Source organism: Charadrius vociferus, unplaced genomic scaffold (assembly GCF_000708025.1).
Source record: "Charadrius vociferus isolate BGI_N301 unplaced genomic scaffold, ASM70802v2 scaffold147, whole genome shotgun sequence".
Lineage (NCBI taxonomy): Eukaryota > Metazoa > Chordata > Aves > Charadriiformes > Charadriidae > Charadrius > Charadrius vociferus.
In genome coordinates, this window is record NW_009649570.1 from 289,013 (window position 1) to 302,608 (window position 13,596).

Below are 13,596 nucleotides of genomic sequence, written 5' to 3' on the forward strand. Positions count from 1 at the left end.
AGAAAATAAGAAATCCTTCATTGATTCCCTTTGTACAAAAAGTTGCCAACTTTGTCTACACAGTAGAAACTGAAGAGGCAAAGTTTGTATCCTTACATAAGTGCACATACATATATAGATATATATATGTACAGATGTCCATACTATGTAGATACACAGAAACACAAACATATGTATATATGCATATATATACATACATACGAAAAAACACGTTGGTTTAGTTTGCATCATTCAGGAGAAAAACATATCCCAAGTTAGGTAAAATCTTCTGGCCATGAAGTCATTAAATCAAACTTGGAGTTCATGAGCTACGAGGGTAAGCACACTGGCATACGTCGAGCCTTTGTCAGTCAACCATACAGCTTTTCAGTTTTTAAAACAACACTCTCCATGTCATGGTAGCCCTTCCCATTTAAATGTTCACTGGTGCAGTCGTGATTGTAGCTGTAGCCTTGAACGTCACTGATTGACGAGACGGTGTAGGAAGCGGTGCGCATAGCATCCGAGTGGCTGAAGCTGTGCTCAAATTGGATTTTGTACTGATTCCAGTGTCTTCGCAAAAATGTTTGTACTTACATAAGTGCACATACATATATAGATATATATATGTACAGATGTCCATACTATGTAGATACACAGAAACACAAACATATGTATATATGCATATATATACATACATACGAAAAAACACGTTGGTTTAGTTTGCATCATTCAGGAGAAAAACATATCCCAAGTTAGGTAAAATCTTCTGGCCATGAAGTCATTAAATCAAACTTGGAGTTCATGAGCTACGAGGGTAAGCACACTGGCATACGTCGAGCCTTTGTCAGTCAACCATACAGCTTTTCAGTTTTTAAAACAACACTCTCCATGTCATGGTAGCCCTTCCCATTTAAATGTTCACTGGTGCAGTCGTGATTGTAGCTGTAGCCTTGAACGTCACTGATTGACGAGACGGTGTAGGAAGCGGTGCGCATAGCATCTGAGTGGCTGAAGCTGTGCTCAAATTGGATTTTGTACTGATTCCAGTGTCTTCGCAAAACAGCTTGGACCTATGCCAGAAAAAAAAAAAAAAAAAAGAAAAAGAAATGCACATAAACCACTGGGAAAGATATCATTGGACTTCATTCTTTGATGAACAAGTGCTAAAACAAAGGTGTCTAAGCAAAGCAGGTATTAAGGCTGAATAGCCCTGGAAAATGGGGGTACCTACATGTGATCTGTCACATGAGATGTTCTGAAAGATTTACAATTTAAGAAGGCATTATTCTTTGGTAAATTTGGTGTGAAATAATTGTAAAATGTACTAGTTGCTCAGGAAAAGCACAGATTACAGGAGGAGCAGCAGCAACACAATTTTCTGCTTTCTCCCCTGTGGACTGAAGTCTAGTGGGGACAGATCAAATTTACAGGTGAAAAATGTCATTTCTGTTCGCCCTTATATTCAAGAGGCCACATCCTCGGCAGCTGTAAATTCTTATGCTCTCAACAGACCATAATTTACATTTGCTATGGTTCTGGCACAAGGAAGCCTTCCTTAATTTCTGACCATACCTTAATCGAATGAATAAAAGGACAATTTCCCAAACTCCTTATTCCTACCAGGGTTAAAAATAAAGCTGATAAAATAGCTGAAGGCCCCAGCTTGTTTACATGACTGCACTGAAAGGATGTTATGTTTATCTCAGCCTTCCTCTCCAACAATATGGTTAAACACCTGTGCATACTGGATTGATGAAGTGTCACATTCATGGAATTCACATGGAATTAGTATTTCAGTGAAGATGCCAAATGAGGAATGCCTAGAACGGTAATAGCTATTGTTGTTGCTTTTTCAAGAGAATTTTTTTTTTTTTTAAATGTTAAAAAACCTGCCCACAGGCCATGAATATTTAATTTCCTTTTCCGCCAAACTTTGTACACAAAGTATTCCCGCATTGGCTTGGAAGGCACTGACTTTCAAGAAATGCGGGGGGGACACTGACACTCATATTTAGCTAGCAGTGCACCCCAAATCACAGGCCTCATTCACAAGCATGACTTTTATTTCACTTCATTACATACAAAAGAACTAAACAATGAACAGCGATTCCCCCAGTTAAATGTTGATATTGTGGGTGAATATTTTTAGGATTTTCCATACGTCTTCAGGGTTTCTTTTGTGTTTGCTTTACATTTCCCTAACACAATGGCTTCTTTTGTCTGATTTTATACTGGCTTTAATTATGGATAATAAAAATAAATAGAAGAAAAGGCATGCAATTTTTAGACTTCCTGCAGTCTGGTATCAGAATCCTCTGTTTAAAGGAGGACTTCGTGTTTCTCAAAATCCTCAAAAAGAAAATGTAAAAGGGAAAGGGAAGAAGTATCAACTGAGTAGCATAAGAAATTAGTATTTTAGGACAAAAGAGATGCTCTTTTACTATTCATAAAACCATTCCAATCCACTCAAAACATCTAAACACAAATCTACAAACACTGAAGAGAAATCAAGTGTCTTAATACTTCTAAGTATCTGCTCTTATTGCTCTTCATACCAAAAGTCTGTATTTCTTTTGAGTCTAAATGAAGAGTTCTTGTTTCATCACAGGAAGTTTTTGATTAATTAATTTGCATTGCAGAGCAATATATAGCCTTAAATTTTCACACAGGTTGCATCCATTTCCTGTAATCCCTCATAAAGTCAAGAGAAGAGGCATATTCAAAATTCCATCTTTCCTGGGAAGGAAACTTGGAATTTATTTCTAAATCATATCAATCAATCTATGCACATCACTAAGCAATTTTCCATTTGTTCTCCTTTCTATGGTCAATTCCTCAATAACGTTAGTGCTTTATTGCAGACACACGCTCAAAAAATTACATATTGAGTAATTTTCACTTTAGACAGGACCGACAACAGGCAAGAGATGAGAAAACATCAGCAACTAAATGGCTTAGCCACGGTCAAGGAAGTCTATTGGCAGAGCTAAGAAATAAACTAGAATTGCCAAGTTGCAAAGAAACTTTACATTCAGGTCCTCTCCCACACTTCCTCCTGGTTGCTTCAGTAACACTTGTTTGTTCATCTTATTTTCAATTGTTGATAATATTTGTAAAGCAGTCCTAAAGGATACCAGTCCCTGTAGCTCAAGAGAACCGTCAGCACACCTGCAAGACTAGTGCCTTTGGGCTACTTCTAGGGGGAAAACACAGTCTGCTTAGCTTGCTCTCTGGCCACTCACAGATTGCTATGAATAGTGTTTCCTGTACGGGCAAACACCGTTTCCTCTGTGCCCGCCCCAGTGCCCATCGTGCTCATCGTGCCCATCGTGTGTTTCCAACTAAGCCACGTATTTTTGGCATTCTTCCCAAAGCCTCTCTGTTACTGCTGAATCGGTATTTTACCTCTGTCCTACTACACGTCTATTCTTGTAGGGTATCACATCCTTTCGTTTATTATTACTGTCTTTCAGTCTTCTCTAAACCATCCAAATCAATCATTTGTAGAAGAAGATTGGAAAAATCAATGAGGCAACTAATTTTACCACTAATTATATGCTGTTTAACAACATGTATGTCAACCCATGAAGTGAAAACAGAGTTCTTCCCTCAGCTTTGAGGTCTTTGCACAGAGCTATACATTCGGCTCAGGTCTTTGCACAGAGCTATACATTCATTGCTTCAGCAAAGCACTTTGTTACTTTGCTATAAGAAGGGATATTAAGCAATGCGTTTAATGAACAAAAGTAATGTAATAAATAAAATTGTATTTCTCAGTCATTAATAGAGGTGCCAGTTCTAGCTGGGAGATTCTTGCTTTCTCACTGTACTAGTTAGTAACGGCTCTTTTTGATGAGTTTTCATGAAGATCTCCTTCCAGTCAGCTCTTTAACGTACTTGATATTCAATGTAGCACTAATTAAACAGCTCAGTAGCCAACAAGGAGGAAAAAACCAAACAATCCTACCTCACCTATTAATAAAGAGATTGTATAATCCTGCAGACCTGAGGTTATAATCTTTACTGCAACATTTCTATAGACAAGTGGAAGGAAAGAAGAAACCGTCAGCCCCACAAACCTTACATGGATAACATAGGTCATTATTATCAGCTGTTATTAATAGCTCAATAGGAATCTTTATCAGAGAACTGGGAGAAGTTTCTCCTCTCACTGCAGCTTGTGTCACCCCAAAGGATGCTCTAGGCCAGCTCAAACTGGAAAACATGATGAGGTAGTCAAGAAGCATCTTACTCTGTGAGATGCTGGGACAAAAGCATGTGAGTGTCCTCAGGGAAGCCTTGCCACAGAAGATAACGATGAAGGGTTTGCACGTATGCCCTTGTGTGTAGGAGGTTTGTGACAAACAGCTGCAGTGCATGTTAGAACTGGATTTGACAGACCATCCCTGGCTGTGCTGCTCAAGAAGTTCAGAGATGTTCCTTGGCTACAGTCAGCAGGACAATCAGCTATTTTCTTTACGTTTCTTAGTTCCTTTTCACTACAGCTCTCTGCTAGCAGATCACTTTTATTCACTTTTTGGCCAGAGGTGGCCTGCAAGCCATCACTTGAACAGGATTTGGCTCTTGATATTTAGTACAGAAAACATTAAAAGGTACAGTAGCAGTTGGGAAATGCTAAGATTTAGAGAGAAAGAAATCAGTGCTTTTAGCATTTTTAATTGCTAATACCCCACTGGAACAGCTTTGCCCCTTTGTCATTCAAAGTGTTGATTCCAGTATCAGTATTCACCTTTAAATCATAGACTTACTGCAGATAAGCGTTAACAGCGCTCTCTGATTCCTCTCATTCTGTACAGTCTCTAACGAGGTGTTGCTGTGACAGGTGATGATAAAGAAGCATCTTGTACACAACAGCTAAGCCGCAGTTGCAGGCTTTGTTCAGGCACTGTTATGACAGCAAGAGAGGATGATGGCAATGGAATACACGAGTGCCTGTGGGCTCACGTGCCAGAAGCAGAATCTTTTAGTAGACAAAGGAAACACGTTTTTTCTAACTATACCGTCATTCTCCCTGTGGATTTCCTTACTGATACAGTTGTTTATAAAGCAATAAACCCCTTCTTGAATAAGATGGAATAATAATAATGAAAAAGTGAATAATGGTCATTGAAGCTCTGAACCCAAAACTGGTTTAAAAAGCATAAATTTCCTCTCTGTAGAGAGCAAATACAGACATGCATGTTTAACTGACAAAGTCAAGGCATAGGGTCTAAAAATTAAATGCCTAATTTAACAAATGTTAAAATGGCTAAATCTCCCTTTTAAATTATCCTGCCGACAGATGTTGAAGAAGTGACTCATCTGTTACCATTTGTAGGAGCTGTGGAAGAACTCATCTTTTACCACTCATCAGCCCATACTGAATTTAGGATACTGAATGAGTGGGATGACTCAAGTTTGCTTTTCTTGCACAGCAAGAGAGACCGTGTGAAAAATAGGAGTCTGTAACAATGGAATATTAACAGATACAATTCTTACTGATAATATCATATTTTAAAATCAGGGTTTCGACTTGTTTAAGTAAGCAAATAGCCTCAGAAGATCCACAAGGATTAAAAGGCAGAACTGATCAGTGGATAATGTTGTTTCATAGAAACTGCAGAGATTTCCAGAGTTTCCCCCCCTCCCCCCATTTTGCACTGGAGCAGGACAAATTCTCTGTTTGATTTTTTTCCAAATATCTATTTTTAGAAGGCATTCTGAACTATAAAATTTAGAAAGGAAAGCATGTGTGAAATATCAATGCTGAATGTGGGCAAGTGATCAAATCAGATCCAGAATGCTTAATGATGTGTTCTGCTTTGAATCAAATATATAACGAGGACTTGAACCTGCATCTACTTTGCATTAAAACCAGACCAAAACCACTGCCCCATGCCCACTAAACTATGAGAAAGCCTCTTTTCAACTTTTCTGCCTCCTTGGGGAAAAAAGAAAAGTAATTGTTGAGACTCATACGTTTCTGGGGGGAATAAAAATAAACCTTGAAACCCCATGGAAGTTTCATTGCAATTCAGTCAGCTTCAGACTTAGAAAGAGAAGGAGGGACGCAATTCTACTATTAGCCAAATATTTACCTGTAAGTAAATATTACTGTCCAGTAACATTATATAAAGCACACTGATACAATTTTATAACATCTGATAAAGGAAACTAAGGGTTCAGTCACATGAAAACATCTGGTTACTCCCACACATCTGCTTACAGCCGTATACTGCAACTGCACTAGATGTAGAACAAACAAACAAACAGATGTGTAGGAATAAGTGTAGGATGCAATTGTTGCTCTGCCAAAAGTGTTGGAAAAGTACCAGTTAGTTTTTTGGTGGGGTGGTTTTGTTCATTTGTTGGTTTTTTTTTTTTTTGGGTGTATACGTATACATATTTTTTAGACTTTCTACCACTTTGATCTCTGACACTGTAAGGCCCTGTAAGCGTACTCTCAAGTACAGCTTGTGGGCCAAAGTTTCTAGAAGGAAGTCACTGTGCACACTCCAGAGATACTGGACCTTGATCTATTCAAGATAACAGCAAAGCTTGTTAGCTTCAACACAATCAGTACTACATATTACTGAAATACTGAAATTTTCTAACTTCAGAATCAAGAAGTTTGTTCTTGGAACTGACTGATGATGTTTTCTTAAAAGTGTACACAAATTTCTGACCCAAGCACAATAAGCTATTAAGTTCTGATTTTTGGAATGATATTTTTCAGCTGTCCTGAAAAAGAGTTTTCCAAACAGCAGCCCAAAATTTTCCCAAAGAGCTGTCGTAACACAACAGTAACCCAGCACTGCAACATGTATCCAATCTGCTCTATTCCTTCTGCAGAAACACCAAATACAGGGATTCTCCAGGATAACAGACGCTATACCGCTTCTAACATAGACAAATATACCTTCTGGATGTTGAATTGCATTTTACTTTTATATGCTATTTATTGAGAATTTATATCAAAGCGACAATTGTCTTCAATTCCTTATATAATCAAGAGACATACATTGCTCAGCACAAATGAGTCAGTCCTAAAGAACTTAATTATGCCATGGAGGATGGCATAGTCTTTCCCAAGCTCTGCTCTTGGCAGCCAGATAGTTTTTTAAAAAATTAATTTTTACCTGGCAAATTTAGATTTAGAAAATTTTTTAGAATTATTTAAAAATCACCATCTCTTTAATTGCTGAAAAATACCCAAAATATATAAAATATGTATTATAAATATATTAAAAACTGTTACTCTACCTCTCCATTAAAGAAGCAGAAAATTGTAGCCACCAGTAGACCCTGTAAAATAAAAAAGATTCTGCTTTATTTCACGCGCATATGGATTTTTCCAGGTTTAAGATAATTAGATTCCTGATAAAATTCAGATATAGATAGCAAAGAAAATGTGATGCAAATCTAAACTCAGTGAATTATTTTTAAAAATACATTACTAAAAAGTATCGGGTCAGCCATCTATCGTGATCTTTCTTTCCTTTAAGAAATGAAAATTCAGCGTAATGAGAAAGTTAAAAGTCATTTATAAGAATATTGATTGAAGGTCTTTAAAAATGAAAATAACACCATCATTTCTTTTTTATATGCTTCACTTGCCAACTGCTATTTAGCTCAAGTCAGCAAAAAGTGTTTAATGCTTCCTACCTGGTAGTGCATAAGGATGTGCATCACATAGTCATACACTTCCTCAGCGATCCGGCCCTCTGGTCGCCATGGAAACAGGACAAATTCAATGCCAAGTAGTGGAACAAGGATCAGGGTAGCTCTGACTGCTTTCATGTACAGGTTGGATTCTGCCTTGTGGGTGTCTTTCAGCTTTGTTATGAGAACACGAACGATATTTAGCAGGAAGAAAAGGTTCACCTGTTGGAAAAGAAAACAACACTGAAGATAGTCTGAAAAATATGCCACACACTGTTTTGTAATACTAAAAACCGTAAAGTCAAAATAACTCACACTACATGGATAGCATCATGATTGTACAACAAACACGAGTTAAAACCCTTTGAAAACACCTTTAAGTAACTGAGAGTGGGCTCTAATGTCAGTTATCCACATCCATTCCTTTAACTTATTAATTATCCATCCAGATAACTGTTGGTCTTCCAGTGTTAACAATCCACGCACCTGTCTCTCTGCTATCACAGTAACATAACAGTACACAGGTGAGTGATTAGTTTTATTTAAAATGATGATGTCTTTTTAGGTTGGTCAAGAAAGAGGATGACACTCTTCCCTCTTTGTATTTAAGTACAGTTCTTTAAAAGGCTACTTTTTTATTTTTCAAATATGAATTTGACAAATGTATAGAGCGGAAAATAATCAGATTTTTTAAAAATAATAAAAAAAACCCCAACAAAATTGCAGGCGAAATGCTCCTAGAGGGAACTCTAAATCTCCTGTTTGTCTACAGGAATATAACATTCTTAGAGTGGCCAGTGGTTGATTTTTGGAGCATTCAGCAGAACTGCAAATGGGGCAAGCACTGAGGTCGTGCTCTACATCACTCTCATGCACTACTGAACTAGGTTATTTCCATACCTATTAAGGTTTTTCTTGTTAACAGTGGTGTATATCTGTTCATTCAGTTTTATGTATATATAAAAAAAATAAATCATAAACTGAGATCACAACTATGCAGACTGTATCTTTCAACTCATTGTAAGCAACCACAAAACTAATACACACACACACACGTATACGTGTGTATGCACACACACATATGTATACCCAAGAGCCTAAGGATGTGAGTAACCAGAGCAACAGCAACATTAGGGATGATTACACCATATTTTCATCTATTGTGCAATAATGGCAGCCCCTTATAGAAACTAGAGCTAGAAGAGACCCTGAGAGCTCAGCCAGTCCCATCACCTTGCTCAAGGGCACAGAGGTGTAGGGGATTCACTGTGGGATGGAGAGAAATAGACTCTGGTCCTACCTCTTCTTCCCGATAATTATCTGTCCTTGTCAACAACTATCTAGAGACAAAAGGCGGGGACGGGGAAAGAAGCCAGCAGACAGCGAGACAGACAACTCCCTTCTAAACAGACTAGGAGGTCCTGGTCTAAGGGAAGGCCTCTGTCTTGCTGTGGGACAAGTGCAAACAGGGAAGCCATTTCAGACTATATGTGTCACCATGTCCTCCACAGCCCTGGCAGAATCCTTTCATGTCAGTTAAGGTTTTCACGATAAACAGCTGCGTATTGTTATAGCAACGAGGCCCTTGACAGATATGTGATGTTATTTATATTCTACTTACATGCTATTTAAATCATTTTAACAGGAAATAGTTTTACATAGGAAACTACTGCATAAATTTCTCCTGGAAGTCTCCGGCTACCTTTAAGCTTTGTTTAAGCAACCAAGGTCTTCTGAGTCTTTCTCAAGGGATTTATTTAGATTTTATGCAGCCCACGATCCTCATCCCACTTCCTATGGTACACATAGACAATAAGTCCTTCCTCCACTTCTAAATTTAATCCTTCTAAAATCTACTAGTTCAACATCAACATGTCTCAAACACAGAGTTTTCAGCCCTCTCATGTTTGGTAGCATGGCCAATTCCTATAATACTATCCTTGAATGCTAACTGATGGTGAAGGTTGCAGCAGCCAGGAGAAAAATACCATCTGGCAAACTATTTAATTTACAACAGGCTGAAATGCACAGAATTTTTCTAATTGTTCCACTTACCCACCAAAACAAAAAAAAGCACAAAAAAAAAAGGGCACCAAGAGTTTGCAAATAGGTATTAGGGCAAACAGAAAAGATGAATGAGGCAGTGCAGAGGACAGAGAACAGCATGCCATGTCAGTAACAGTATGCAACGCCAGTTCACAGAATCACAGAATGGTCAGGGTTGGAAGGGACCTCTGGAGATCATCTAGTCCAACCCCCCTGCCAGAGCAGGGTCACCTACAGCAGGTTGCACAGGACAGCATCCAGGCGGGTTTTGAACGTCTCCCGAGTGGGAGACTCCACCACCTTGCAGCCTGTTCCAGTACTCCACTACCCTCAAAGTAAAGAAGTTCCTTCTCATGTTAAGATGGAACTTCCTATGTTCAAGTTTATGCCCATTACCCCTCGTCCTATCACTGGGCACCACTGAAAAAAGACTGCTCCCATCCCCCTGGCATCCTCCCGTTAAGTATTTGTAAGTATTAATAAGATCCCCCCCTCAATCTTCTTTTCTCTAGACTAAAGAGACCCAAGTCCCTAAGCCTTTCTCCATATGAGTTTTTGACGTATATCTCTTCTGTCACAAATACAGTGAGATCAAGACGAACTGCATTCTTAAAGTGATGAGAACGGGTCTTGACTAGCAAGGTAGTGAGTAGATTTTTACATTTAAGCAAATGGAATTACTCGCATGTATATTATCATCAAATTGACTATGATGGTTTGTAAAGCCTCAGAGGGGTCCCGTTGTGCTAGCTGCGCTATGAACACACGATAAAATACTGGCAGCTCCTCAGTGACCTGAAAAGTGAACCAGACAAATGAGCAAAAATGGGAACAAAGGCAGAGAAGGCAATCCCAGATAAAAAGAAATGTTGGCACCAATACTGGGAACTTAATAGAATTTAGTGTCTGCCTTATGAGTGGCTGTGAACTTAGCTGAGCTTCTAAGTCAATAGGAGCTGCAGTTCTTGATTTAAACTCTTCTCAGGTCCCTGATATTTCTACTTCTCCCCATGCTGAGTTTGTGCTAAGCAGTATGGTAATCTTTATTAGCATGTAGGTTTAAATTCTGTCTAAATTCCTCCTGAGGATGATATAAACAGACCATTCTCAGCTCAAGAAACTCAGATATTCCTAGATACTAGCTGGAAGCCATTGCGTGGCTTTTAATCTAGTTATGCAGCCTCAGATCTTTGCCTGCTTGAGCCTGGCTTGCTTGGGCAGAAAATGTAGTCAAATTTTATACCTGGTCTGCGGACATTCCCAAGGCTGCATATATGAATGCCAAGCATCCAACTTCTAAACTCCCAACTCCTGTTTAAGACCAGCTTAAAATTATTAAATAGGTCAGTGATAAAGTTAGGAGCTCCTGAACTTCCTTCTAGTACATGTTCACCGAGTGCACTTGCTTCTTCTGCTAAAAGAATTTCATCTATAAAAGGCTGCAGTCTAAGACACTGATACATAATATTACTATAGGGCAAAATAAACAGGCTTGGATTATTTATATAAATAATGGCATACCTAAATCAAAATTGACTCTTTCAGTGGCACCGATGCAAACTAAATCCCTAGTGCACTGGCACATGTGAAATCTACCCTGAAATCACTACTGCTTTCACTAAAGTTCAAACCCATTGCTTTTTTTTCCCTCCTCCATTTTAATCAATATTTGTCTAGTGTAAAAACTAACATCACCCTCTACTGTTTCATTCCCACACTATTTCTGTAATTGTGGTTGCTTAGGCAAATGGTTGTAATTAAATGGTCAACTGGAGACAATTCCAATCAAAATGCAACCTATGTCTGCTCCCATTTCCAGTTTCTTTGGCAGGGATCTGACCACAGTTATGTAATAACAGGGACTGTAAAAGCAGCATTATTGTTAACTTTATGTAATTGTAGGATTTTCAGTGATGTACAAGAGTTAAACTCCCATTGGCTTCTGCCAATTCTCCCTGGCACCCACTTGACGGTCCTCTTCATCCTCTTTGAGATCTTGCTCCTGCAAGTAGAAACAGTGTCTTCTCCCCTCGTTATCTAATTTGCAGTTTAATATTGTTGCTTAAATGTCTACTAAAGCAGGTCATGCTTACTAAAGTGTGAAAATTGTATCTGGCAAGCAGGCTGCTTAAGCAAATGAGGGTTCTGTTCACAAAGCCTAAACACATGCATTTCATCTAATGTCTTTATCCCTGGCTCATCTTCTTCTGAATTGACATACTACATTTTTTTGTTACCAGAAAGGAAAGCAACTCCTTTAAGGTATTTTCACATCACAGACAAGATGTGTAGTTGTGTTTAACCTTTCTCATTCCTGCATGGTTTTCAAATAAATTTGCTGATTGTACTGAGGCAAGAAAAATGCAAGAGAAACACCTTCAGTCAGCTCATGAAAAAAATAGGACCATCACAGGTATACATCTTTGCAAATTGCAAAGGGAATAGACACAGATTCTGCCCAAACCAAGCCCACAGGTTTATACGCCTCTGTGGCATATATATATATATATAAATCTATATATAAAATCAAAGGACATTCTTAGTGTTGCCTTGAGTGGGAAGAAGACTTGACAGTTTGGGACTGACCCAGTACATCTGAAACCAGTAGGAGTCTGGCCATTGTTTTCAGTGTGACTTTGTGGAGGCCACTGCTGGGAAGGAAAAAATGATCTTATGTTCCAAAATGAGGTCACTTAATGGAAGATGGTATAGTCTCATCACCTTTACACAATTTTTTCTGTTGTTATTTAAGCAAGCTCTGACTAATATAAATTATATTTCAGCTTTAAAGAGTTCTATCTAAGTGATATATCTGTGAGGAGACACCTGAACAAAGGAAATAACAACAAGGCAATGCAGAATAGCATAGAGTTTCTGGGTGAAATACAGCACCACTGTGCAAAAAAATCCTATCCTTTTCTGTGAAAACAGGATTTCACCTTCTGTGTAAATTAGAAAGAGGAAAAATTGAAAGGATTTAGAATTGGTTTTAAGTTTACAGACTAGAGTGCTAGTTAAAATGTCTTTACATTAACATATATGGCAGACCTGATTAACATGACAAGGGATTATCAGTAATAATTCACACCCCAAGGGCTGTGGGTCTCAATAATTTTATGGGGATTGCTCTGTCTTCCCATGCAAAGGACCTCAGGTGTGTCATGGTATCAACATGATCTTCAAAATCTAAGTTCACCAGCTAATTTCGCTGTGAATGAAAATGGGAGTCACAAGAATGACAGGATTTATGCAGTGGTTTTCAGAGAGAATTCACTATGCACAGAATGCCCTCTGCAAATGTTCATTAACAATTTAACGGAAGAGGAAGTTCATGTAGATCAGAAACTGAAATGATTTCCAAAAGGTTACTCAATGTTTTCATTCTTAATGAATTTCCTTGCATGAACTGAAAAGCTGTAAGAAAAGTCAGCAGACGCGTATAAAATACCTTTGCCAGATCAACTTGAAGTTTGTGTAACCATAGAAGAGATGACTGTAACATGTATAGGCAGAAGCTAATTCAGGTCAGGTATCGAATGCCTCTACACTGCAGCATTCTCTGCATTATGCATTCACAGATATTAATTATGCAGATAGTTGTGTAAGTAGGTACATACTAGTATTTTCTTTTACTATGCACCTATTTCTATTTAGCCATAATCATAGGTTAAATTCAGTCCTAGAATAACTGAAGTACACCATTGATTTTTATACAGTGGAGTCTTGAGCGAGTTACCTAGAATTTAATGTCTTCAGCAGCAGACATCCGTGCAATAGAGCTGGCATTAACTTGAGTGTAAGACAGAACACTGTGCTCTGAGAGTTCATGAGGACTAACGAAGCAGAGGAGTTGCAATACGCCGGCGGCCAAAGCACACATTGCTAGATTAGTATCAGAACAGGGGC

The 13,596-nt window shown here is 38.4% G+C and overlaps 1 protein-coding gene across 1 annotated transcript in view; it reads right to left on the reverse strand.

Moving 5' to 3' along the window:
- Positions 1–774: 774 nt before the first annotated feature.
- CALCRL (calcitonin receptor-like) overlaps positions 775–13,596 on the reverse strand; it is a 29,407-nt gene continuing 16,585 nt past the window's right edge. Inside the window, exons 10-12 of the mRNA XM_009890124.1 lie at positions 7,648–7,866; positions 7,246–7,287; positions 775–1,052 (exon numbers count right to left, since the gene is read on the reverse strand). Of these exons, the coding sequence (XP_009888426.1) occupies positions 831–1,052; positions 7,246–7,287; positions 7,648–7,866 (483 nt within the window). The 3' untranslated portion in view covers positions 775–830. The remainder of the gene's footprint in view (positions 1,053–7,245; positions 7,288–7,647; positions 7,867–13,596) is intronic.